Here is a 27,694-nt window from a genome sequence, read left to right as displayed (position 1 = left end):
TTTCGAATAATGTCACTTAAATTAGAAAAACTCCCATATCCCCTATCCCCTCGTGAAAAAGGAGGTGCGACAATACTTTGTTATTTTTTATTTGGCTAATTTATCTTCACAATTTTAGAAATATTTTCACCAATCAAAATAATTTATGGTACTAAGTGCAATTTTAAACATATATATTTCCTTTTAAAAAAATAAAACCCATGTCTAAATTTTGACATTACCGTTTCTTTGGGACGAAAGGAATATTAAATAAAACTTTATGGTACTACTGTCTAGCTTCAGAAATATTGAAGAAACACAAGTCAATTTACAATAGACAAGCTGACGTCAGCGTGATGAATTTCTGTCTGAATACACAATTAAGCACCCGTTACAACTTCACAGTGGCATCTGCCGGAAAATCCATAGCCATGGCCAACTCCGTCAGAATCGCCGCTGCTCAGATGACGTCCGTTAATAATCTCGCCGTTAACTTCGCTACTTGCTCTCGCCTCGTTAAGGTATGTGTTTCGTGTTCATACATTTTTTTTCGCATTTTAATTTGATATTTATGTACACATGCCGTGTATTAGTACGTATATTTACAGTATTAGTTTGCTAAAACAAGTAGAGAATTTTGTATTTTACATTGGTCATTGACACGTCATCATATTTGAAGTTGGTCAACGATGGTTGACTGTATATCTTAGTTCATTCTTATAAGGCTAGTAATATTCAAGAGCAATTTTTCATTGAGAGACGTATTCAACCCTAGCACGTGATGAGTTTAAATGGAGTGACAGGGTAATTGAGGATTCATGTAGCGGACCCAACTTGTTTGAGACTGAGACGCAGTTGTTGTTTTGTTGTTGTAGACGTATTCAATCCTAAGATTTGCAGTCTGATTTTCGTGAGACTGAGGAGCTTGATTTTGAGCTAATTTTTGGTTTAGTTTATATCCATAAGTTGCAAAACTTTGTTAGAATTAAATTTAGGAGCAAAATGATTTGGCAATGTTGGTCAACCATTGACTTCTGTTCTTGTTTAATTCTTACAAGGCTAGTGATATTCTAGGAGCGACTTTCCTCCTCCCAGAGCAACTCATGCTTCACGAATCACAAGTATATGCTTGTCAATCAATCAATCAATTATGCTTCAATCCCAAATCATTTGGGATCAGCTAGTTGTGTGTGTGGGGGGGGGGGGGGGGGTAAGCGGAATTTTGCCTTCTTCTTTTTTTTCCTTATTTGCACAAAAGAAATCCAGAACGGAATGGCTATTGGGTTGTCCGGAAAAAGGATGGTTAATTGTTGTGAGTATAGGCTGAAAGTAGTAAAACAGGAAAACCTATATAGCAGGAGGAGGAGAAGAAGAACATGGAGGGACCCAAGTTTTTATTTAGACACGTTATGGACTTCTCAAGCTTTTACATCCAACTTTTTATCTGATAACACTACAGATATTTAGAACTTGGCATATTGAACTGGAATGTCCAACAGTGCAAAATCACAAATATACTTTTTCGAACTGAGAAGACTACTAGGCGAAGCAGAACTAGCATAGTTAATTCATACTTGTTTTGGGGCAAAATGTGTTCTCAATTGATTTGGGGACCATCTATACATTTTATTTTTAAGCTTAGAGATGGGTTTGTGTGCTCTGGACGTGCTGTCGCTACTGCATCATGCTTTCACAATGATGTTAGGAATATAAAGAACACTAATGCATTGAATATAGCCATTTTTTTTTCAACTTAAGAAGTATAGTTTGTTGAAATTTAAAGTCGTTCCTTCATATATTCATGTGTTCTCAATACTTGAAAACTTCAACCACTCTAGTCATTGAGTTGGCACTAACTCTTGTGGAAAATAAAGCTTCTCACATGACCCAATACAGACTGATTTATGTGAACAATATCTTTATCAGCTCCTAACAATTATGGCGGTTTGTAAAAGGTGGCCTTATTTTTAGGTTTTTTATTTGTGAGCCATTTATTTAAGGCCTTATTGGCCAAATAAATGGCCTTGTATTTCGAGAGGATGTGGCCAATTGTTGGTCAAGCATTTCTTTCTTGTTTTCCTATATAATGAGGACTCTCTACTCATTTGAAAATACACCAACAAGACTTGAGTCTTCATTTCTTGTTTTTTCCTTTATTTTTTTTTGATAAGGTAAATTGTATTAATCAAAAGGGAGAAAAAAAGCTCCCGCATACAAGAAGTATATAAAAAGTAGAGAATTTACATCAGAATATGATTCTCTACAAATGACGCCCAATCTTCTACACAAGTAGGTGCTACATGTGTGCACCAAAAAGCGATCAAAGATAAAAGACTATTCTTAAGATGTGAAAACGGAGACTCAATCCCCTAAAAAACTCTCCTATTTCTCTCTCCCCAGACTAACCACATGAGAGCTAACGGGGCGAACTTCCACGCCTTTTGCTTGCTTCTTCTACGGAAACCGGCCCAGCTATATAGCATTTCCTTTACAGTGTTTGGCATCACCCATTGAACACCAAAAAGATTCAGGATTGCCCTCCATAAACCCCAGGACACAGGGCAATGCAGCATAAGATGATCAACTTCTTCCCCTGAGTTTTTACACATGTAGCACCAACTAACATGTGTAATTCCTCTCTTTCGCAGATTTTCAGATGTCAAGATCACTCCCTTCGCTGCTAGCCACGCGAAGAAACACACTTTCGTGGGCGCCTTAGGAATCCAGATCGATGAGTATGGGAAAGTAGCCTCCTGTCTCACCAACATACTCTGGTAGAAGGACTTTACGGTGAACAAGCCATCATCACGCAACCCCCATCTCCAAGAATCATAAGATGGATGGGGCATATCTTGCCCGTATAGCAGTGCCAACAAATTTTGGAAGAGGACGGTGGAAAATAGACTTTACCTGAAGCAGAAGCTTTATACAATTCGTATGGGTGAAGGTACCTCTATTCTCTCTCATCTTGACACCTTTGATTCCATTCTTATGGATTTGAGTAATATAGAATGTTGAAATTAAAGATGAGGATCAAGCCGTGTTACTGTTTTGTTCTCTACCCCCATCTTTTAAGCATATAAGAGATACTATGCTTTATGCAAAAGATAATATCTCTTATAAGGATATTAAATCTATCTTAAAATCAAAAGAACAGATAGATAGTGATATTACTGGGGAAGCTAGTGGAACTCAAGCGAAAGTTGGCTTGTTTGTTAGGGGCAAATCCGACTCCAATTCCAGATACAATAATTTAGAGTGTCGCTATTGTCATAAGAAAGGTCATATTATCTCTGAATGCTATAAACTGAAAAATAAAGAAAAGCATAAAGAAAGAAATAATGAGCACAAAAATACTGATACCGCCGAAGCTAGTGTAGCAACTGATGAGATTGAGGGAACTATATTTTTAACAACTGAAACTAGTTTCAGATTAGACAATGAGTGGATTTTAGATTCCGATTGTTCATATCATATGTGTCCTAGCAGGGTCTTGTTTTCTACATATGATCCAGTTGCAGGTGGAGTTGTCCAACTGGGTAACAATGTTACTTGTAACGTTATTGGCAAAGGTACAATTCGGGTCAGAATGCACGATGATGTGGTGAGAACTCTCACCGATGTTAGATATGTTCCTGAGTTGAAGAAAAATCACATATCTTTGGGCACTTTAGAATCCCCTGGGTGCAAATTCACTGGTGAAGGTGGAGTTCTGAAAATTTTTCAAGGTGCTTTTGTGATCATGAAAGCACACAGATCTGGTTCGTTGTATACTTTATTGGGATCCACTGTTATAGGCCCTACTACAGTTTCGGTATTAGACAACTTGTCTGATTTTGATGGCATTAAATGTTGGCATAGGTCCATTGAGGCTTTTGCGGAGAAGGTGAAGCAAGTTTACTATATCAGCCAAAATTAGGCCAAGGTGGAGATTTGTAAAATGTGGCCTTATTTTTAGGTTTTTTATTTGTGAGCCTTTTATTTAAGGCCTTGTTGGCCAAATAAATGGCCTTGTATTTTGAGAGGATGTGGCCAATTGTTGGTCAAGCATTTCTTTCTTGTTTTCATATATAATGATGACTCTCTACTCATTTGAAAACACACCAACAAGACTTGAGTCTTCATTTCTTGTTTCTTCCTTTCCTCCTTTATTAAGAGTGTTTTGTATGAGAGTTAGTGTTGTGAAGCACTTGTGTGAACCCTTTCTTTGGAGTGATCTTGTGAGGTTATTCTCTTAGGGTATTTGGGATTAATTAGAGTGTTTACTCTAATTTTGTACTCTCTTTTATACTCTTATTGTTATAGTAAATTGCTCATCTCCGCTTGTGGACGTAGGTTACTTTGACCGAACCACGTTAAATTTGTGTCTTCTTTATCTACTTTAATTGTCGTTGTTATCAACTTCCATTGTCTTTGTTATTGCCATTATACCGTTGTTTGACTATATTCCGCACTACCCAGGTTCCCGATCCTAACACGGTTGCAGAAATATATCTTGCCGTTACTAAAAGTGAAAAAACTTAAAGAACAATTAACTCTCTTTTAGTTTTGATAATATTTCATATTTTGCACGCGATCATGAGTGATGAAGTCACCAACATATCTGCCCCCCCTCCCCGCATGAAAGGTGGAGAGAGGTTCACGCTCTCTTTCATTCTGAAATGTTGTTTTCTATACTTACTGTTGATTGGTACTGATATCTTGCACTATTTTTTGCTACATCATATCTTCTATTCCAGGAAGCAGCTTCAGCAGGGGCTAAATTGCTATGTTTTCCTGAAAATTTCTCTTTTGTGGGAGACCTACAGGGAGAGAGTCTTAAAATTGCTGAGACCCTAGATGGACCTATTATGAAAGGCTACTGTTCTCTTGCAAGGTGTGACCATGAGAGAGAAGTTGGCTTCTCTCCATCTAATGCACATTATCCTGTTTTTAGAAGCACTAATACACGTTGTCCTAACAACTTGTTATCTCTTTTTTGTGACATTTTTCAATGCTTAATGACTATGTGATCAAACATACTGATTTACTCTAATAATCTATTTCTCTCTCTCTCTCTCTCTCTCTCTCTCTCTCTCTCTCTCTCTCTCTCCATGATAGCTAGTGAGTAATTCCTGAACTAGAAATAAGTGCTAGTGGATTCTGTCAAATGACATCTTTTATGCCATTACTGGCAGGGAATCAAATATTTGGTTGTCGCTAGGAGGATTCCAAGAAAAAGGGAGTGATGATGCACACTTGCGCAACACTCATGTTCTCATTGATGATAATGGAAATATTAGGAGCACGTACAGTAAGATGCATCTGTAAGACTTTTAAACTTGACTTTGTTGGACATTGGACTAAGGTTGTCATACTTAAGTTAATTCAATACTTTCATACTGTTTGTAATGAAACAATATTGTGTTTCTGTTTTGATCATTAGTCATTACCTTGTGTTTCTAATGTGAGGTGGTAAGACAAGAAATAATGTTAGACATACCATGTGAGTGTAATATGAGTGACAGAGAATTAATGGGTTTTGTTAGAACAGGTTTACCAATTTATGACATAATGCAGGACAATTAAAGTTGCTTACTATCCAGGCAACCCTACAACACCATTAAAGAGCTACATGTCTTATGTCATATTCTGTGGGCGTTGAACAATTTACTACTCTATTAAAAACACCAGATATCATTTGTTTTTTTAGAAATATGAAGCCCTTGATAAATTAAATTATAGCATCATTTTCTAAATGTTGAGTTATTGAAGTATGTGTGTTCTGTGAATAAAGAATGCTAACATGCATATAGTCAGTTAGGATATCCAAGTACTGTTTAACTTTGTATCTCCTTTTTTTTTTTATAGTACTTTGAAATGGAATATGTGTTTCTATATGCCTACTGTTATCTACCACAGTAAGAGCACTTATTATGTATTTGTTATGTAAAACATTTGACTAATTATTTAAAGGACAAACTTTCCGGGGAAAAAAAATATGTAGAGGACAAACTTTCGTCTGGTAATTGTGAGACAAGGTATGATAAACAAATAGGATGATGTATTTGCTAAGCAGTTAACTATTCAAAAAAGGATGTGAACTTAATGACCCATGAAGGGCTTTGCAGGCGATGAAAGTATATTTAAGTCCTATTCTGTTAGGTGTGTTTTTCCAAATTTCGGTATATGAGTCACTGTGAAACAATCTGAACGCAATATGACCCCTTGTTGCTCCTTGATCTAACCTGGAACACTAATTGTGGTTTCTGCTGTATTTATAGGTTTGATGTGGATGTTCCTGGAGGTGCAGTTTATAAAGAGAGTAGTTTCACTGAAGCTGGTAGGAAACTCAATATGACCGTGCTAACATTTATTTCCCTTAGACAATGACTGGACTTAGCTTCTTGAAAATTGTTTCCTTGTATGAGAAAAACTTTCTGAGTAGTAGTTGTTCTTAATGGGTTTTATTGAACCATATGCAACAAAAAGATGTGCAATTTTTACCATTAGGGTTTGCAGAAACTTTTGATAGATCAGTATCAGTGGACCAAATTGAAACATGAACTTTCTTCTTAAATTTATTATTGTAGCGTTTTCCTTGTCTTAAAAGTTGCTTGGCACTGGTACATTCTATTGGTCGTTTCTTCTAATTAATCATGTCTTAGAATTTAATAATCGGCATATTACATTCTTTTTCCTTATCAATTCCTACTGACTAATCTTCATAGGGAAGGATATTGTTGTGGTGGACAGCCCCTTCGGCCGTCTGGGTCTCACTGTTTGTTACGACTTAAGATTCCCTGAGGTGTATCAACAACTTAGGTTCAATCATGATGCACAGGTATTACAGGTTACCCTCTTGTTTCTCTTTGTCCAAAAGAAAATTGTTAGTGAAAAGACTTTCATATGGTTTCAGGTTTTGTTAGTGCCTGCTGCTTTCACAACGGTGACTGGTCAGGCACATTGGGAGATTCTTCTCCGCGCTCGTGCAATTGAAACACAGTGTTATGTATGGTCATTATCTGTATTACTTCAAATCTGACCTTTTCGTTTTAGCACCATTTGGTTGTTCATGACATTTGCAAATATTTAGTTAGGCAATCTTAAAACTCACGGAATCAAACAATTTGTTGTGTCATCACGTGCAACCATTCAATTTTCTTTCCTTGGATTGACGATTTAACTTCCTTTTTGCTGGTTAATCTAGCTGAATTGTTGTTCCTGATAAGAGTATCATGATCAATCAGTTCCCTTTCTTTTCAAAGTTTTCGTAAATATCCTCCAGAATTCACAAAGCATCAAAAGAAAGTTTGGATGAATGTGTGAAGTGCCTTTAAACAATACTAGAGGCCGAATCTGTTTACAAAATTTTGTCCATAGTCTCCTTCGTAGGATGTACTGTTTTGAATGGGGACAATCTCTGAGCCAAAGTGAATTTGTTGGGAACAGGCAGACTTTAGATGCTACTTTGATTGCATGAATTGGTGGACAATGTTAATGTTGTCCTAAGAATAATGCTTTGAATTTTAATTTTAACATTTCTGGTGAGAGCGTTAGTTAGAAATTTCTTGGTTAAACATTAAAGTCATCTAAGAAAGGAGTCTAATATTCAGTGGAGGAATTTCAAGGGTGCTTTGTTTCTTCATTATGTTTTTTCACTTGGTTTGGGGGCACATTCTCATAGCTGAAAATCTGAGAAGTAAGATAACATACGTCAGCTAGTACTACATGTGCAAACATTCCGGGGAGACATGGATCCCCATTAATAAATTGCGAGGTTGCAAGTCAACTATGGTAGACGTCCTAAATCTGCTCAAGATACAATGTGCAGTGTCGATGTGATGTTCGGTTGGGCTTTCAGGAGAAGGAAAAAAAATTGAAGTGTATCTGTGTATGTATGTAACTCCTTTGCCTCTTATGTGGAAACTTTTAAGGGAAAGGAGAGCCTTTGAGGGGACAGAAAATGATTTTGTATAGATGTATTCCTGATTTTGTTTAAAAAATGATTTTGTATATATAAAGGCTAGTTTTTGTTCTAGTACGTATTTGGTGCCATGAGGTCTTGTTCATATAAATTTCATATATCTAGGACTCCAGTGTTTGGTTCAACAGTCAAAGTTGTACAACTGTGGATGTGTGGTAAACGCGTTTCACGAGTTCGAATTTTAGCTGGTGAATCAATTCTGGTATTTAAATAGAGAATGGTAGAGGGGCAAGCCCATCAACAACCACGTTTTGAAGCTGGAAATAGCGGATTTCTCGGTTATCCAAAAAAAATGCTTCCAGATTTGTATAGAACAATATTTTGGTGTAGGCTCTCAACTTCTTGTATACTACTAGTAATTTAGGACTTAAATCCCACAACATCAATTAATTATTGCCTTATAAAAAACCCTTTTCTTCTTTGTCTTACTGTGGTTGTAGACTTCTTGGTATTTCAATTTGAATGCTTCCTGAGAAAAGAGTCTCTAGTTCTCATCTCTAAATTTCTATCTCTACGATTCTTTTCTTCTCTGATGATGCAGGTAGTTCTGAGGAATTCTCTGACTAATCTTTTAACTTTTTTATAAGTGCTACACGTTACTGCAGTAAATGGACTTAGCTTTTGCTTTGTAGCTTATCACCCCACAGCACTCACTTGATGCTGATTGTGATGAACAACATACACTTATTAAAGAGAACTGCTAGGCTTAACATTGATATGTCAGATGGTGATCTAACCAGTTTCATGCTGTTTAAATCCTGCTCTATGCAGCTGCAGGATTTTCAGTAGCCCTACTTTGGCTCTCTGTTAATGACTTAAGGGGAACTTTTAATTTTAAAATTTTGTGAAAAACAGGAATTCTGAATCCTGTATTGTCAGAAGCAGTTCTGTTTTCTTTTTCTTTTTTTTCTTTTTTTTTTTTGGGTGGGAGGACAGGGGGAGATAGTCTGAAGCAATGCTGCCATTATCATTTAGATGGGTAGGGGGGCTCTGAACTTCCAATTTTCTTCACTATCTATGCGGCACTGAGTTTTAGAAGCTTATTCTTTAGTCACCTTTCAAGTGTACCGTTTTCAAATCTTAAATTTCTGAAGCTCAGCAAGTTTTGTGTTGTTTCAGTTGGAAAGTTTGTCACTCATTTCATGCAAGCACAACTTCCTAGAGCTTGTACATTGTAATTTTCATTTAGAGCACCAAAACACATCAAAATGATGAGATTTTGCATGGTCTGAGGTTCATATTAGCTTGAATATTCATAGTCCTTTGTAGTCTTGAAAGGCATTCTTCAAATTGGTGAATTATGTGCAATAAACGCAGGAAATGTAACTTTACTAATTTTTGCATTAGCTGTTTTTTAGATTTATTGGTAGTGTTTGTCCTTCCTAAGAAGGTGGAAGTTTATTTGCCATCAACTTTAGGGATATGGTTGTAGTAAAGAGGTTAAAGCTCTTTTGGATGGGATGACAGTGATGCATTAGATGTAGTTAAATTATCAGATATTCCAAAAGCAATATTTCTTTGATTTATGGCGTTCATAACCTTCTTCCCTAATGGTCGAACAGTAACTCCCTAGAGTTAATTCTTATTTGTTATTAATCTCTCTTTTGATACTTTTTTTTGGCTACTTCACTTTGTATCCATTGTGGATACTTATGATTAACATCTTAACAGGTCATAGCTGCTGCTCAAGCAGGGAAGCATAATGAAAAAAGGGAAAGCTATGGAGATACCTTAATAATTGATCCATGGGGAACAATAGTTGGTCAATTGTCAGGTAACACTTAATCTAATCACTATTTAGGTACTCATTTCTTGTAATTCTTTGTTCTGTTTAATGTCTTGACACTGATTTTATCCCACGAGCAAGAGACTAGCTCTTAGATAGCAAAAGGGAAAGTTAACTTATGATCAAGTTTTTGCTGATGGTTTTGGCTTCACCAGTTGGACTTTCTTGGAAATTCTTATTGTATTCACGGACCATTTCTTTTAGATAGTTGCTTCAGGTATATTGTTAACATTGTTATCCGCGTTATAGGAATAACACCTGTAACATGTAATTTTGAAACTTTTTTTTCCTGATGGCTTGTAATTTTGAAACTTATTCTTCTTTGTATTTCTTTACTCTTGTCCCCCCTGCCCTCCTCTTCGAAGTCTAGTTTTTAATGTGAAGCTTTTAGCGCCTATGTTTATAAGTTCTGGAAGTCTAATGGAATTACGAGGGAACCTCATTAAGTTTTTTGCTTCATAGCAAAATATGGTGCGTGGAAGGTTTGCTTAGGTTAACAACATTGATGGGTAATTACTCTATGCATCACATATGATGCAAGTTGCAACTACGCGTGAACGCTGATGGCCACTGCCTTTATTGGCTGAAAATGGAGTGCATAATCGAACTTGTGGATCTGTTTCGACTAAACGGTCTTATATGAGGAATGAAGAATAGACAATGCACTGGAGTTAGATTACCAAGTTCTTTTTGTTGATTACACTTCTGAATGGTGTATGGTTTGACGATAGCTCCAACATATCCACCTTAGTATTTTGAAAAGGAAAATTCCTTTTTTTTTCATGGTGATAAAAGCACTAAGCTGGTAAATCCATCTTCTGCCTTCTTTCTTTAATGACATGCTTTTCCTTAATGCTTTTGTTCACAACAGTCAGAGAATCAAGTATACTCCATTGACAAATTCATTTTGTTTCGGCTTCAGATCGATGGTCAACAGGTATTACTGTTGCAGATATTGACTTCTCATTAATAGATTCAGTCCGAGCAAAGATGCCAGTGTCTAAGGTAAGAAAAGTTTGCTACTGTATATCAGGTATTGATATTTGTTTTCATCCATTTGCAGAAATACAAGATGTTTTCTTCTTTTGCAATATATTTATCTGTGTTTCTTTTGGACTTGATTCTGTGTTTCTTTTGGACTTCATTAACTTTAATCGTTCAATTTGGAGTTTCCCGTTTTCATCTCTATTTGTGCATGTCTATCACAACTCATTTTTTGTCATTAAAACACGAGTAATTCGTTATTCTTCCTTTCACATAGCTTCAAATCTTTTCCTTTTTCAGCATCGCAAGCCTGCTGAATTCTGGAATCAGCATCCTTGAGTTAGCGGGTATGTCATTCTATAGTTGTTGTATTCAACCAAATATTGCCGCCAAACTCTGGTCCGTTCATATAAGCTGCTTACAGGGAGCACTGGTCATGTGGTTCATAACATATGTACATGTACATTAGACGTAATATCCCTTGTCTACCAGTAGCAGCTACTAATGCTGAAGTTTTTCATGTCTCCATTATGAATTAAAGTTATCCTTCCTTTTCATTTATATTCATGCCCGCGGGACATAACAACTATTGCAGTGCTGACCCTAGATCTTGTGCACCTAATACGTACTCGAGGGGAAAAGGAAATATACTTGCAAAGCTAGTAGTATAGAGAAACTGAGCATGTATGGTAGGGTCATAACGTCTCTTTTGTTATTTTGTTTGGAGGGGAAAAGAAAGAAACCCCCCACTTATCAGAGTGATATGTTCAATAACATTTTCAAACTGTACGAACTTTAGCATTTGTCGAAGTTTTATAATTTATACATTTGAGAAACTTAACTTTGAGTCCGCTTGCATTTACATCGACTATTACATTGGGTAATTGTTGTCTCCCGCCAGCACATGTATAGGATAATTCTGGCCATGCAAATATGAATAACTGCCCGTTCTTGTTATTATGGTTGTATATTATAGCAGTGACGGGGCTTGTCTCCAAGTTATGTCAACCAAGTAAAGCAGTAATAACATCGGAAGATAGTGGAGAAATTGAGCATCGCAAACAGCGCCTTATTAGCAACAAGTGGCTGCCGTTGAAAATTTAAGTTGTCAGTTCTAATGAGTCATTTGTATCAATAATTTGGCATATAAAGGCCATCAAGGGAAGTCAGAATATCGAGGGACGTCACCAACTTATCCGCTAAAAAAATAAAGGCAAAATACATAAGTTACCCCCTAAACTATAGACCAAATCCCTGTTACACACTTTCTGATCACAAATTATTTTACACACTCAATTTTTTCAGAGTGTGTCTGGTACACACCTGTTTAGTTACGTGGCACGCGAGTATTTTACACTCAGAAGAGGCGAGTGAATAGTAAATTATTTTGTTTCTAAAGCCTTTTTTGGAGCCTACGTGCATAGCCTTTTCATTTTCTTTCTTTTTTAATCATCTTCTGTACCTTGTTGCCGGCGAAGGGACATAGTATCCTACTAAGTCCACTGATCGGTGGATCCCCTGATTTTTATGGCTCTCTTGCTTTATCAAACAGTTTCCAACTCAGGATTCTTCATCTTCCTCTTCTACACACAATATATAATCAGCTGCTTCTTCCTAATTCTCTACATCCGTATAATTATTTTAGCTTTTAGCTTCATCCATGGCAGAACCATCATTTAAAGTGTTAGTTTGTATAGGGTAGTTTTGGTGTTCTTAGTTATGGGTTTTTCATTTTGCAGCTAATAGTTACACCTAAATCCACCCTCTATCGCCAAAAGTCAACATCAGTGACTTTTGTCAAGAAAATTATTAATTGGGTGGTTTGCTGGTCGGAGAGGATGTCGGTGAATCGGGCAGCCATAACATCTTTTCTGGTTTGGAGTTTTGGTTTTTTTTTTTTTTTTTTTTTTGTGTGTTAGATTTGAATTTAAAGTCTAAAATTTGGGACTAAATCTAATTGGGCTCCTAATTTTTGGTTTGAAATCGGAAGGTGGTGGTTCTAGTACAGTCGGCATCAATGGAGATGCAAGGGAGGACAAAAGGAGATGGAAAAGAGAAGGGTTCAGGATAATTTTAAGTATTTTATTTTCTAATAAAAATAAACACACGTATCATGATTTTATTGGTGCATGACATCACACGTGTTTTGACAAATGGTCAAGGAAAAAGTGGGGTGTCTTTGATACACTTTCGAAAGGTTGAGTGTGTTGTATAATTTTCGTGGTCAGAAAGTGTGTAACAGAGATTTGGTCCATAGTTCAGGGGCTAACTTATGTATTTTGCCAAAAATAAATAACCAATGGGTTTAACTTTTACATTTGCAAATACTCAAATTGGGGGTTCCTCAAGTTTGGGAGACAAGAAATTCTCTCAAAAGTAATCATATTCAAGAAGTCATAGATAATATGGATATTATCCGTCAGTTAATTCATTTTTATCCGTATTAAATATGGGTCAGGTCGGATATTTTATCTATTTTTGACCCGTCCATATTCGACTCGACTCGCCCATTTGCCACCCCTCATCGATATAAGGATATGATAGGATTTTTTTCTCTTTTTCTCTAAGTATATTTAGAAGGGATTAATCGATCAACTCTAGACTAAGAGAGTACTTCATCATTATGGCCAAAAAGTACATGGCTGGGACAATAAAGTATATAACTATATTTCTTGTATCAAAAAAAAAAAAATTGCCTTACTCTTTCACCTAATCGATGTAGTAAAGTCAGTAATGGATTCGGTATATTATGCAACTTGATTATAAAATGCGGCCCCAAATAAGCCAAAGCTCTTTTTATTAATTTCTTTTTCCTTTCTGCACCTCTGTAAAGAAAAATTTATCGTTCTTTCACTTGTATTACAAAATCTAAGCAAATCTATATCTTAGCAACGAAGAAGTGGTCTACACTTAGATCAATGAATTTAATATGCATAAATTATCCCGCCGGAACCACCGGAACCACCGGATAAAACTAATCAAATGGGCGTGGAAGAAACCACAATGCACTCTTACAAAGAAATGTTACTAGATAAAAAGCAACAAATCAAGCTGAGTATTATGAAGGAGACTCTCCCCCCCCCCCCCCAAACAACAAAGATGATAGGGATAAAGGAATTGATAGTCCAATAGCCTTATCCTAGGAAAACAAGAAACGTTTATACCATCCGTGGTGATTTTCAATAATCATAAAGGTCTTTGGTCGTAGAATGCCCACCATTATTTCCGATCTAAACTAATTGGCCTCTGTAAACCATCTAAACAGTTAATCTTGATTGACTTAGGATGAGACTTCTTCATAGTCAAGTTTAGTTTGGAGGAAAACATCGCTAAGACTCGACACCTGGGTCCACGGATTATCTATGGAAACTTCCTATCAGTACATAAATGGGAACCACCAAAGTTCATTCCATAGGAAGCTACCCTATCTTCCACTACAATCTAGATTCGCCTACCACAGTTGCCAACAAATTTTTATGATAAAGAAATTCTGGAAAAGGTAGGCCTAAAGCTTGGCAAATTACTTAAAATTGATACCTGCACATTCTCCACTCTGAGGGGTAGGTATGCACGCATATGTATCCAAGTTCCACTTGAGATTCTGGTGGAAGCATCATTCACTATTGGGGACCATAAGCATGCAATGATCTATGAAAGGGAAGGAACCTTATGTAAAGGTTGTGGTAGAATGACACACTTCTAAATCTTGCACGTACAAGCAAGAAAGGACAACACCATCACAAGAAGTCCCAGAATGCTCTAAAGCGTGTAGTCCTAAAGAAGACAAAGACGAATGAAAAACGGTAACCTTCCCATGAAGAAGGAAAGCAAATCAACAATCCATGCAGGCACGCAGCAATGAAGCAGGAATTGCAAACCATTCTGAATAAAGATAAAAAAAGATACATGTGAAAATGTTCAATGCAAATTCTAGTAAGTTTCTGAAAACACAAACTTTTCAATACAATTCTAAATCTAATATTAACCGGGCTACTAATCCTAATCGTCCCATTAATCTTACTAATAAGCACAAATCCAATTCCCAAACTATGAGAGCCCACCCCACAAAGTCTCAGCCCAAGTGCAACGCAAAGAGGAAAGCGGGACCGGGGTCTGAAGAAGCAGGCATGGAAACAACTAATGGCCTCACCCAAGCCCAAGTTGTACACAATGAGGCCCCCATCACAAACCCAAAATCGGGTATTGGCCTACATGCAAAGATGGATTGGGTCACCACCTCCCAACCAAATCCACTACCAGGGACCATCCCCAATCGGAGTGTTCTAGCCCAAATGATTATCCCCACCTCAGTACCTACATGTGCCCTACTCATCCCCTATCATAGAAATCTGCAGGAATACCTTTACCATAATCCATGGATACTCAAGTGCCTTGCCTGAGAAATCACCCAAACTAAGGTGATATGACACTTTCCGTTCACTCAAACATATTCACAATTAATTCCAAATCCACGGATTAGATGCAAATACCAAGGCTCAAATTGTTGGGTCTGATTTGACATGTAATCCTAATTACCACATTATGTACCAAACGCCTAACCTAATCCCAATTTTACCCAAAGAGGCAAGGCTAAGAAACACAAAAATGAAAAACCCCCAACAACCACCCACCATCGTGACCTCCCTCCGTTTGTCGTCAGACCACATACCGGCGTCGTGACTGGAACTGGCGCTACAAGGACAAGGACTAGACTACAATTTCCAACTAGGGAACCAGCCAAGGGCCCTAATCATCCAAAACCATGCTCATTTAGTGAGGGTAACAGTGGAAGCCTTGAACAAGGCCTTGGCAGCCTTTGGCCCAAATCTCTGACAATCGATGACTCTCAATGGCAACATGCATCCCATTATAGAACCCCCAATGATCAATATCTTGATATCTCAAGTCTTCCAATCGATCCCCTTCTTCCCAGACCTAGCAACGGAAGACCCAACGACAAATCCTCAATTTGTGACTATCCAACCACCATCCCAACAAGTACCATCTTTTTCAACTCCAACACGAAGAGTCAAACACCACTACTAGGGAACTTAACAAAAGAAATCAACTGGGCGCTGGAAATATTAAAGGGAAAAACAACCAAGGAAGTGGAATAGAAAGTCTATGGACCACTACGAATGGACTCACTCCTAATAGACTCTGTTAGGGCGATAGAATTCAGTGTAGAGAGCAGCGAGATCCTAGTTCTTCTGTTCCCCGGGACCTTTACCAAGTGTGGAGTGGGTCAGGGATCTCATCAAAGTCAAGGTGTGATCAAGCCTCTGTTGACATTAAACCCTATTCTAAGTATGAAAAACCAGGAGAAGAGGAAATTAGTGATGCCTTCTCAGGGGACAGAGAAGGCACAGAGAACAGAATCCCCAACCAAACCCACCCCCTCATAAATTACATCATATGAAATATTAAGGGTAGGGACAATGCTGAGGTCAGAAGGCATTGTCTAGCCATGGTTCAAATGCATAAACCAGTCATGTTGGTGCTGTTAGAAACTAGAATGGCTGATCACAAGAAGCTGGCTGAAGAAATGCATTTTGACATGCTAATTCAGTTCCCAACAATGGGCCTTTCTAGAGGGATTGTCATGATGTGGAAGGCAGATTCTGTGCAAATTGATGAGGTGTCTACTACTCTCCAAGGTGTGTATGCCATAGTTAAGATATTGCCCTCTCATATTCCCCGACTATTTTCAGCAATTTATGCTAGCAATTTGTTAACTGATAGGAAACTGTTGTGGGAAGACTTAGTTGTTATCTCGAGGAATTTTTCTGGGAATTGATTTATATGAGGTGACTTTAATGAAGTCTTGAAAGCTAGGGATAAGTTTGGGAGTAATACCATCAACCCTAACAGAAGTAATCTCTTCTGGAACAGTCTCAATGAATGTAAACTGGTAGACCTAGGTTACAAGGGTAGTAAATACACATGGACTAACAAAAGATATAAAAATAGGAGCAGTCTAATCCTAGAGAGAATTGATATATATTTTGCTAATGACTGCTGGATATCTCAATACCCTGAGGCATGTGTATCCCACCTACCTAGGACCCACTCTGATCACTGCCCATTGCTAATAAGGCTAAAGGGGGAATATGTCAATACCTCTAATAAACCCTTTAGGTTTGAATCTATGTGGACTATCCATCCAACTTTCCCCAATCTCAACACTGAGACATTCCCTCCTAACTCTCATCTAACTCAATCAACCTAGCTCTTTAAAAACATAATCACTTAGTGGAATAGACATACCTTTGGCAACATATTCCAAAAGAAGAGAAGAATATGGCCAGAATAGCTATAATCCAAAATTCACCAAACTACCAGTTTAGTGACTTTCTCTTGAACCTAGAAGGCAGACTAATTAATGAGCTTGACTTTATCCTCAAAAATGAGGAAGATTTCAGGAAACTAAAATCAAGAGTCAACTAGCTAACTGAGGGTAATGCCAACACTAGGTTCTTTCACACTTCTACTCTCAATAGGAAGAGGAGAAACAAAATCTTGTCCTTAAAATATGAACCTGAAAATTGGCAATATGAGCATGAAGAAATCAAAGAATCCTTCCTGAACTATTTCAGGTCCCTCTACACCTCATCCCACACTCAAGCCCATCTCCAAACAACCAGTCCAGTTGGTCAGTCTCACATACTTTACAACTCTCAAAGGGACAACCTGGACACACCTTTAAGGGAAAGTGAGATTAAAATGGTCATTTCTCCTTCAAGCCTTTCAAAGCTCCTGGGCCAGATGGCTTGCATCCCTTCTTCTACAAAAAGTACTAGCACATAGTGGGGAAGTCATTGATTGATTTCTGTAACTCATGTTTTGCCACCCACACTATACATGATGCCATGAATAAGACCCTTCTCTGTCTCATCCCTAAGTTCCCTCATGCCACTATGATCAAAAACATCAGACCCATAGGCCTCTACAATACCATATCCAAAATTGTCATAAAGGTCATTGTAAATAGGATTAACCCCCATCCCTGACATAATTGGCCTTAGCCAGGATAACTTCTTATCCAATTGAAGGGCCTTTGATAATGTCATTATTGTCCAAGAATACATCACTCACTTTTGCAAGATGAGAGGAAATCAGGTTAACATGATCCTCAAAATAGATTTGGAGAAAGCCTTTTACATGCTGGAGTGGTCTTTCATTAGAGACACTCTCTAGGCTTTCAATTTCCCACCTGGACTAACAATGCTAATCCTATCATGTATCAGTTCCTCCTCTATCTTTATATTAGTGAATGGTGGCAAAACTGACACCTTCAAACCAACCAGGGGAATTAGACAAGGAGACCTTATCTCTCCATATTTATCCATCATGTGCATGGAGAGACTCTCTAGGCTAATTGACATTGCAGTCTATGATAAGCAATGGCTTTCAATCAACATCAGTAGAATTGGCCCCAAGATATCCCATATTTTCTTTGCTGATGACCTGACCTTTTTTGCAAAGGCTAACATCAGAAACTGCAGCAAAATCACCATCATTTTGCAGTCTTTCAATAAAGCATATGGGCAAAAGATCAACCTCACAAAGTGTAGGGTGCTTTTCTCCTCTAACTGCAAACCTGACACCATGAAAAATCTTACTAGTGCACTTTCCATTCAAGTTACAACCTCCTTTAGTAAATATCTAGGCTTCCCAATATTCCACAAAAGACCTTCCAATAGTGATTTTCAGTTCATAATTGACAATATGCAATCCAAGCTGGCTAGAAAAAAAATTATCTAAACATGACTAGTAGAGTAACATTGGCCAAAGCTTCCCTTAGTAGTATACCAAGCCATGTCATGTAATTCATCAAGCTACCCACCAAAACAATCAAGCTAATAGACAGAATACAAAGGAACTTCATTTGGGGAACTACTCTAAATAAGAAGAAAATACATCCGGTTAACTGAGATAGAATCATTATTTAGAAATGTCATGGGGGTTGGGCTTGCAGAAAGTGGACTACAAAAACAGGGCTTTCCATGCGGTCCTTGCCTTGAGAATTTTCCATAACACTCTTGCCTTTGAGCAAGAGTCCTTATCTCCAAGCACTGTAACTGGAATCACACAAAAAAAAATCAAAATCTCCAATCTGGCAGAGTATCCTTAAAGGGTGGGATACATATAGGCAGGCCAACAAATGGGTTGTTCATGAAGGAAACGGGGTAAGCTTCCTTAATGATGCATGGATACCATACAATTCAGCCATCAGGGACATGATTGAGGGTCCTCTGACTCACAATGACCTTAATGCCAAGGTGGATACTATCTATAATTATGGAGAATGAAATACCCCTTCCATCTCCCTCAATCTCCCTGATAGTATCATGAACTTGATCAAATCCACCTTCATCCCTACAAACACTGTCAAGGAAGACATGCTGATTTGGGGTCTGACACAAAATGGCATCTTTACTACCAAATCAGCCTACACATTCCTTAGCAACAATGGTAAGCCTTTCAAGAATGGGGATGGGGATAATTTCGGTTGGCTATGCAAGTTACGGGTATCCAATAAAATCAAAACTTTCATCTGGTTGTTATCTCATGAAAGGCTTTCAACTGGAGCTTTCCTGCACAGAATTGGGGTTAACTGTAACCCTGCCTGTTGTTTCTGCTCCTCAATTCCAGAAACAAGCAACCATATTTTTTTTGATTGTCCAAATGCCATATTGTTCTGACATGATCTAACCTCAAAAGACACAGATGAAAGCCAGCAAATGAACCCAAACTTCACAACCCAACTTTGGGCCATACATGGAACAAACTTAGGAAAACGCCTTTTAATAATACTATCTCCTGGGAGGTTATCCTTCCCTTCTGCTTTTGGCATATTTGGTTAACAAGAAACTATAACTTATTCAACAATAGGAAACATCCCATAAACACTGTGAACACCATTACTAAAGCCATTGAATTCTACATAGTAGCAAGCACAAAGAATGGAGTCACTACAAGCTAAATACAGATGGGGTAGCTAAAGGTAACCCAGGAGTAGGGGGAATTAGTGGGGTCTTTAGGACATCCAGTGGAGACTGAATCTTTGGTTATTTGGAAAACATGCCACACACTACCAACACCCTCGCGGAACTGACTGCATTGCTAAGGGGACTTAAAATTGCATAGCAGAATGGCCTAACCCCACTGAAAGTAGCCACAGACTCATCAGAGGTAATAAGAATGTTAATCATAGGGAGTAACACTTATGATTCTATTATTTGTGAATGCAGATTGTTGATCCAAAGGATGACCAGAGTAGTAGTGAAGCACAACTACAGGGAGCAGAATAGGGTGGCGGATGTGTTGGCAAAGCAAGGAGCAAAAACCAACTTTTTGGGAAGAATAACAACGATGTGAGTTCCTCGGGTATTTGCAAATGAATTATTTTCCGCATCCTAGGAACTGAAGTAACTAGAAGTATTTTGGCTTGTAATATTGACAATTTGGAACAGAATTTGTCCGACACAGAGGGGTTACCGTATTCCCCTAACAATCAGTACTCGGCAGTGTAATTATTGTTAATATATATGCAATCCCCATGACCAAAAGAAATACACATCAATACTTTAAATATTTAATGGAAATGTTTGGTACCTGATAAATATTTGTCAAAAAAATCTCAACGAGCTGGTATTTAATGGAAGACTGAAAATATAGTCATAAATACTAATGCAAAATTTTGAAGATAATTTGTAGATCACGTGAATTTCCTAAATTGATGGAGCTTATCAGTTCTTTTAATGATTTTAGTTTTTTCTTATTGGATTTCTTAATAATTAATCAGGTTGATCCCATGTATTGTCCACTGTCTATGATTGAAAAAAACAATAAATATATCTTTTGCATCATAAGACTTTATATGGATCTCTGAAACATTGACCTCTAACAAAATAATGAGTAAAGTTGCAAATCAGCATTTCACAGTTTCTTTCCATTATTTATTTACCTCCTTATTTACTTATTCTCCGTGGAGATGACAACAACAATGTACCCAATGTATTTCCACAAGGGGAGTTTGGGGAGGGTAGTATCCCTACCTTGTGAAGGTAGAGAGATTGTTTTCGATAAACCCTCGGCTTATCCATGGAAATGGGACTTTGGAATTTTAACAGCAAGAGGTTAAAGCAATCTAATTTTCCTATGGTCCTTTGCCAACTATTATTCCAGAAAAAGGCAGCCAAATACTTTACAAAACCAAATGAAGGTAAACAAAAAAAAAATACAGTTCACTGTCTTGATCACAGATTCACAAGTAAAAGAAATGTTTACAATTGAATTGAGGATTCAAAAGGGGGAAAAAGAAGCAAACTTTCTATTTAACAAGTATGCAACGAAAAGGAAAGGGAAAAGGAGTAAAACCAGAAAGTATACGAGAAGTATGAACAAAATCCTTTATTTGGCCATCGATCACTCCAACAGAAATTCTCTACTAGAATCATGACTTGCAAGAAGGTCGAAAGGTTTGCTCATCGAGTCCTTCAAGATTGTGATCTCACCTTCTTTCATAAGAATGTCTTCGTCGAGAGCCTCTACCTTCTTTTTCAACATGTTGATCTCAGAGTTCAACAACATGTTCTTCTCACTGCAGTTCTTAACTTCCTCCCACATTACATCTCTCTCCTGAGATACTTTTGGTAGTATCCCCTTCACGACGCTAAGTTCCTTCATACATTCTTGCAATTCATTTTGGAGCTGATTGATATTATCATCCTTCATTATCATCTGCCAGAATCAACCATAAAGAATAAAAAAGAGAGAAAAAAATCATGAACAACATTTCATTCAGCAATATACATCAAACTCATAACCAAGAAGTTCAAACAAATTCATTAAGCAGTTCTACATGCTTAAAACAGAAGAAAATATCTTGAACTGTTAATTCACAGTATATTACTTTTTGTGAACTTGTCCAACTATTTAATTCATATGAAAGAGAGAACTTCAGGCAACAGTACTTTACCACATCAGAGCACAATCAGATCAATGGATATAAGGATATCACAAAGATTGTCATGCTCTTGTTTGGTATAACTGATTACACACTGCCCAACCCAGTGATGAGCATTACTTCCCTTAGATTAATTCTCATTATTTACCACAATGGAGTCAGCGGGTATATTCACATGCCAGTAACTCATGTATGCAATTCCACCAAGAAAACCCTGATTTTCAGATAGAACAAAGATGAACCTTAAAAGAGAAAAAGCCAAAGAATAGAAAGCCTACGCAGAGAAAGTAACATGCAAACAAAAGCTCCTAAGCAATCCAAAGCTGAAACAGAAAAAAAAATTCCCTTTGCTGCAAGATCTTAATACGCTTGCTTACCTGAAGCTCGAGATCTTTCATCTTGTGTTTGGCACAAGAAAGGGTATCCAGCGCATTTTGCACTTCACATTTGAGGATGTCTTTACCTCTAACTGCTGCTGCCAGATCAGCCTGAAGTTGCTCTATATCCATCTCTTTGGAATAAAGCTTTTCCCTTAACACAGTTGTCAGCAAAGTCTCTGATTTGAGCTCTAATTGCTTCATTTCCTAAAATGAAACAAAACAAAGAGGTAGCAAGATTAATCAACAACACATAAATGAGCATGATAAGCAGCTTGCAAAATAATAGCACCAACTTACAGATGGCTGAGAATCTGAATGCACTGGGTTGGACTTCTCATTTATCACAGACGACACTGTCTGCAAACTGCTAGTCAGAGTCTCAATTCCCCTGTTAAGACCCTGGATTTTGACATTGCATTCGATTAAAAATTGACCATCAATTCCCCCACTTTGTCTGACATTCGCTTTTGTGTACTCCATTAGCTTTCCACAAAGCTGGCTGCTGTCCCTAAGCAAATTGAGCCCCTGATTTTGCAAGCAGCAAACCCGATTGCACAATTCCTGATCAAGCTTAAATGTTGAGAATCCACCCTCCTTTCCATTGCCTCTTAAACGATTCAATAAGCAAATGTTTTCATGGCGTAGAGAATCAGTTTGAAGCCTATAAGACTCCACCTCCTTCCTTAGAGCACGCTCAACACCTACCAATCTTATTTGCTCTACTTGCAACTTCTCCAACTGGTTGTCATAGTTTGCTGGACTCTTCTTGCCAACATCCTCACAAAATCCTCGTAGACCATCGATTGTCTTCTCTTGTTCATTGCAAGTCCTTTGCAATCTAGCAATAGATCTGTTCAGGTCCTCGCATTCTTTAACCTTTTCCTCATAGTTTTCGCGGACATAATCTCGATCATCTTGAGCTACTCGGTATTCCTCTTGTAACTGAGAAAGCTGCTGCTGTAAATTTTGATTCTCCTTTGACACTTCCTCTATTCTTTTAGTCAATTCTTCAAGTTGTTTTTCTGAAAATGATATCTTGCTTCTATTATCAACCTCCTTCTCATTAAGTGAAGAGACTTCCCTTTGTAGAGAAACATTCTGCTCTGCAATCTCCCTCACCCTTTCACGGAGTTTATGTTCTCCAACTTGGTATTTCTCAAGTTTTAGAGACCACTCACTTGATCTTCTATCCAACTCCTTTTCCAGTGCTGATTGTAACTCATTCTTTTCTGTCTCCAGTCTTCGTGTCCATGAATCTAATTCTGCCTTTAGTAGTCCGGCTTCTTCCTTAGAAGAAGCCCTTTCAGCAACTTGATCCCGTAGAATGCTCGAAACGTCAAAAGCCATTTGTACCTTCTCCTCTGTCAAGCTTCTAATAGTCTGAATCAACATTGGAACACTAAGGCCTCTGCCATGAAGAAAGTTTCCCTCTTCAAGCTCTTCCGAGAGCAACATAGCACGATCCTCAGCTTCTTTAAGTTTTCTCAGTAATACCAAATCTGAATCGTCTTCCATCCCCAAATAATTTCTCTCACACAGGACTGGAATCTCTTCATACATCCTACCATTAGACTCATTTGCAGAACTACTCTTCCGGGAAACACCATCAGAACATACACTTGGACATCTACTTAAATTTCCACAGTAGATATCTTCAATAGTAATTGGACCGTCAGCATCAAAATCTTCTGAACTTATTTTTGCCATCGACCGAGACTGAGAGAGTCTCTCAACCACCTTCTTCGCTAGTTTTCGCGGAGACGCATGCTCAAAACCAATCTCGTCCATCTCTCCAGATGTAAAACATAGTTTAGATGCTTTTGCTTCTCTGAAAGATTGAGATATTGGTCTCTGCTTCCTGGCATCGGGTGGCGAAGCAGGAGCAGTATAGTGAACTCTTGGCGGCAGCTGTCTGCCGGCGTATCCAATCTCGACATGATCTTCCGTAGGATAGTGGTTAGCTGAGGCACTTTTTTCCTGCTCTTGCTCTCCATCTATATACCGATCTAAAACTTTGCTCGAGACATTACTGGAGCAATAAGAAGAGCTCTCTGATGGATCATACTGTGTTCTGAAATAACCATTTTCTGTATAACATGCCTGAGAGAAATTCTCTGGGGGCTGCCTCTCAGGAGTACGAGTACGACCACTGACAAAAGTAATGAAAATATGTGTCATTAGTTTGGAGAAGCAAATGCAAATTGAAACATCACTGTAAGTGTGAAAAATCAGCTACAGAAAATGAAATACATACCGGCGGCATGGATCACGACCTGATTTCTTAGGATGAGCTCTCTTACTGTGACATGGAGATCTGCTCGGATCCCTGAAATTCCTTTGTCCTAACCCACTGTCATAAAAGGATCCAGATGACAATGAAACGCTCCTTCTAAGACTTGGAGAAGAAACTTCCTTCTTGCTTTTTGATTTGTCGATGTTGTCTGATGATTTGTCCTTTGATGGTGGTGAAGGGATGTTGTTTACATCATTAGATGATGTTCGGAAAAAGAAGAACTTCTTCATCTCTATGTACGGACACTGCACATGAATCTGCACAAACAAACAAGTCCATGATATTTCAGAGGACATTGAGAATATACTGCAAGATTAATCCAGAGTTTACAGAGATATTGAAATAACGTTGGACTGAACCTTATTTTATCCTAAACTTGACCCACAATCATCAATCAATAAACCACACCTCAATCAGCTACATTAATCCTTTATATCAAAACAATCTTGTTCACGCTTAAAAACACGACATATAATTCCAAGGCACATCACGATAAAGAACAGTTTCCGATTGTAAAACTGATACCTCAAGTGCATTTCAAGAAAACCACCAGAAAATACTCATAACAACAACTCACCAATCAGCAATTCATGCAAATATTGCAGCTAACTAAAACTTTGAAAACAAAGTAAAAGATTTCTCTTTCTACATGGTTCTTCTTCAACATAAAAGAATCTATCAATCTGACAAAGAAGCATTATTGAACCCACCAAAAAGTAATTTTTTACCTGATAGGTCTGAGGTACAAGCTGATCAATTAGTTTTCAAGAACTAACAAACTTATTTTCCTGAGTATCTGACCCTACACTCTCAGAAGGCTAAAAGAAAACTAATCGGCACAACTCAAAGCAGAAAATGTAAATCACATCTACTTGTTGTGTGGTATAAAAGCTACCATGAGGGCAGAGTTAACCGATACCTATGCTGGTGGAGGTAGCATATATCCAATGGAATTAGTAGGTGCGCACAAATTGGCACTGACACCAACGTTATAAAAAATAAAAAATAAAAATAAAACTGAAACTACCATGAGTTTTAGCAAGGGAGAAGCAAATGGAGCATTTATTTCACCAACCCTTTCATTAAAGGAAGAAACATTTCATGAGAACCCCATAAAGAATCAATCAAGTTGTTTCTTACTCCTGATAAAAAATCATTAGTGTCAGAAACAGTAATGAGTACTCTCTGTCAATCTAAGAAAAATATATCATAATCTAAAAGACCAGACTACCCCTATTCCTCTTAAACCCAAGAAACACACCTTTTATTATTCATATCCACCTGGGACTATTAACTATATACTGATAATACAAGAAAAAGAAAAAACCTTCACAAATTTATCAATTATTACATCAGAATACTAAATCAAGTATTAAATCAAAGACAACCAAGAACAAAACATAAATTATCACATCTAATTGAAAGAAAATTTAAAAAAAATAACATAAAAAACAGAAAAGATGAATAAACCCTTTTCAATAAACCTTAAGACAAGAAGCTAAGTGTCTTAACTTGTCAAAATCACCTTCTTTTTTTAGCATTGAAGTTACTGTTAGAGACGAATATATAAAAAAATACCCACAAACAAACAGCACAAGAACAATTCAAAGAGCTTCATAAAGTTACCAAAAGTTACTCCAAATCCTTCTGGAAAAAAAAAACAAATAATTAGTCTACAATCATTTATGGCAAGTAATTTTTTTTTAAAACTAAAAGGAAAATCCCACCTGGAGGGTTAAATCCAAATTTAATTCTAATTAACTTTCTTAACTACTTTCTCCACAAAATCACAAGGAAACACTTGCAGGATACAAAGAACAGATATACCTACATGTAATTAAGAGAATTGCATAAATGTAAAAACTTGAAGCAGAGACGGCTCCAGCTAGAGCCTCAAGTTCAGAATATATATATAAAATTGTCAGAACACAAACACACACACACACACACACACACACACACACAAAAGAATGTATATCCACTCAATTTAAATCAAGATCCGCATGTGCTGAAAAAATACAAACTTAAAAAAAGGAAAATGAAAGAAAAAGAGATTACTGAATCAAAAAGTTGACAGGGTAAGAGCCGGCAAAAGGGTGTGAGAATCTAACTTGGAAGAATCAAAGAATAATTCAATAGAGATTTTTTGAGTATGAAATTTTTGTGTATGTATGTATATGATGATGAGGGCAAAATGCAGGTACTGTTTATTTGGACTAATAATAAGGGATTTAAAGGGAATTAGATTGGATGAAAGGGGTAAATATGTCCAAATGAAAAAGATTTAAAATTTCAATGTGGCGGAGAAAGCGGGGGCCGGAAAAAAGGTAACGTTTCATTTTCTTCCTTTTTTTAGTTGGATGGGCTTATGGCAGTGGGCCTCAGGAGCGGACTTTCTTTTCTTTTCTTTTTTTCATTTTCTTTTATTTTTGTAATAGCCAAGTACTACTAATATATTAGGAAAGATATATTATACAGCATAATACTTAGCGATAAAGTTATTCAAGGATTATAATTCTAATTTTATTATCCCACATTCAATGTGGGATAATAATTACTACCACAATTTTGATATAAGATTTATATTGATATTAGCTAATACCTATAATATTCAAACACTGAATAAATGCAATAAATGATCCCTTAGTTACATTGTTTGAAAAATTAAAACCATTATCAATAAATAACCATTTTGAACATGTGTGTGTAGGGTAGGAATTGCCTTTTCTGCTAAATCATTAGAAAACTCCACAAATAGGCGTGCACCAGAGGTGAATTTTGGGGTTTCTACGAGTGACTATACATATACAATATTTATCAGGTAAAAGTTAAAGTAAATAAATAACATAATTAACGATTACGTAGAAAATATGTATAAGAAAAACATGTGCATTGCATTAATTGGATTGTCATTTGCGAATAAATTAATTTTTCTTATATTATACTCATATAAGCATACACTAACACATTGTTAAAGTAGAGTTGTGTAAAATTTCACACACGCATATATATAATTTGTATATAATCTATGTATATCATCTAGGAAAAAAAATAAAGAATATGGCTAACTATTTGTATAAAGATCTTAAAATAATATGTGATTGTTTATAGTAATCTTAATTAGGTAACATAGAAATTTGACTAAGTAATCTGCTATAATCAGTTAAGATATACATATAATGTGAAAATTATTTACAATGTTAGTATATAATAATTAAATTCGATAAATAAAGGAACAAACTAAGAGCAGTTCACACTCAAATATATTCATTTCCAAGAAACATGCAAGAAATTAAGTTTCAAAAGGTTATAAAGAAAGATAATTAAGGTAATG

The 27,694-nt window shown here is 37.0% G+C and overlaps 2 protein-coding genes across 6 annotated transcripts; one reads left to right on the top strand and one right to left on the bottom strand.

Annotated features, from left to right (window-relative positions):
• Positions 1-279: 279 nt before the first annotated feature.
• Positions 280-11,304, top strand: LOC104115058 (deaminated glutathione amidase, chloroplastic/cytosolic). 2 transcript variants are annotated; one of them, XM_033660991.2, is made up of 10 exons: positions 370-500; positions 2,628-2,926; positions 4,719-4,855; positions 5,157-5,285; positions 6,243-6,301; positions 6,690-6,802; positions 6,878-6,970; positions 9,617-9,719; positions 10,654-10,736; positions 11,016-11,304. In XM_033660991.2, exons 3-10 carry the CDS (start codon positions 4,830-4,832, stop codon positions 11,052-11,054), a joined length of 645 nt encoding a protein of 214 aa, XP_033516882.1. In that variant the 5' UTR covers positions 370-500; positions 2,628-2,926; positions 4,719-4,829; the 3' UTR covers positions 11,055-11,304. The 2 variants fall into 2 exon arrangements, with proteins under 2 accessions (XP_009623924.1, XP_033516882.1); XM_009625629.4 differs by lacking the exon at positions 2,628-2,926 and having other exon boundaries at positions 280-500.
• Positions 11,305-20,944: 9,640 nt separating this feature from the next.
• LOC104115059 (MAR-binding filament-like protein 1) lies at positions 20,945-26,569 on the bottom strand. Of its 4 annotated transcripts, none has more exons than XM_009625631.4 (5): positions 26,419-26,569; positions 24,322-24,617; positions 22,365-24,216; positions 22,065-22,271; positions 20,945-21,461 (listed from the first exon to the last, which is right to left on the bottom strand). In XM_009625631.4, the coding sequence occupies exons 2-5, from the start codon at positions 24,588-24,590 to the stop codon at positions 21,147-21,149; spliced, it is 2,643 nt and encodes an 880-aa protein (XP_009623926.1). In that variant the 5' UTR covers positions 24,591-24,617; positions 26,419-26,569; the 3' UTR covers positions 20,945-21,146. The 4 variants fall into 4 exon arrangements, with proteins under 4 accessions (XP_009623926.1, XP_009623925.1, XP_009623928.1 ...); XM_009625630.4 differs by lacking the exon at positions 26,419-26,569 and adding an exon at positions 25,388-25,744; XM_009625633.4 differs by lacking the exon at positions 26,419-26,569 and adding an exon at positions 25,280-25,381.
• Positions 26,570-27,694: the final 1,125 nt, after the last annotated feature.

The sequence above is a fragment of the Nicotiana tomentosiformis genome, chromosome 5 (assembly GCF_000390325.3).
Source record: "Nicotiana tomentosiformis chromosome 5, ASM39032v3, whole genome shotgun sequence".
Classification (NCBI taxonomy): Eukaryota; Viridiplantae; Streptophyta; class Magnoliopsida; order Solanales; family Solanaceae; genus Nicotiana; species Nicotiana tomentosiformis.
This window is presented reverse-complemented; position numbering and strand designations above follow the sequence as displayed.

Excerpts from the sequence above, each read along its gene's own strand:
- LOC104115058 (XM_009625629.4), top strand. The coding sequence starts at position 336 with ATGAATTTCTGTCTGAATACACAATTAAGCACCCGTTACAACTTCACA. Across the intron at positions 501-4,718 it reads CTTGCTCTCGCCTCGTTAAG|GAAGCAGCTTCAGCAGGGGC; the intron begins GTATGTGTTTCG and ends CTTCTATTCCAG. Across the intron at positions 6,302-6,689 it reads GAGTAGTTTCACTGAAGCTG|GGAAGGATATTGTTGTGGTG; the intron begins GTAGGAAACTCA and ends TAATCTTCATAG.
- LOC104115059 (XM_009625630.4), bottom strand. Across the intron at positions 22,272-22,364 it reads ATTCAGATTCTCAGCCATCT|GAAATGAAGCAATTAGAGCT; the intron begins GTAAGTTGGTGC and ends GTTTCATTTTAG. Across the intron at positions 21,462-22,064 it reads TGAAAGATCTCGAGCTTCAG|ATGATAATGAAGGATGATAA; the intron begins GTAAGCAAGCGT and ends TGATTCTGGCAG.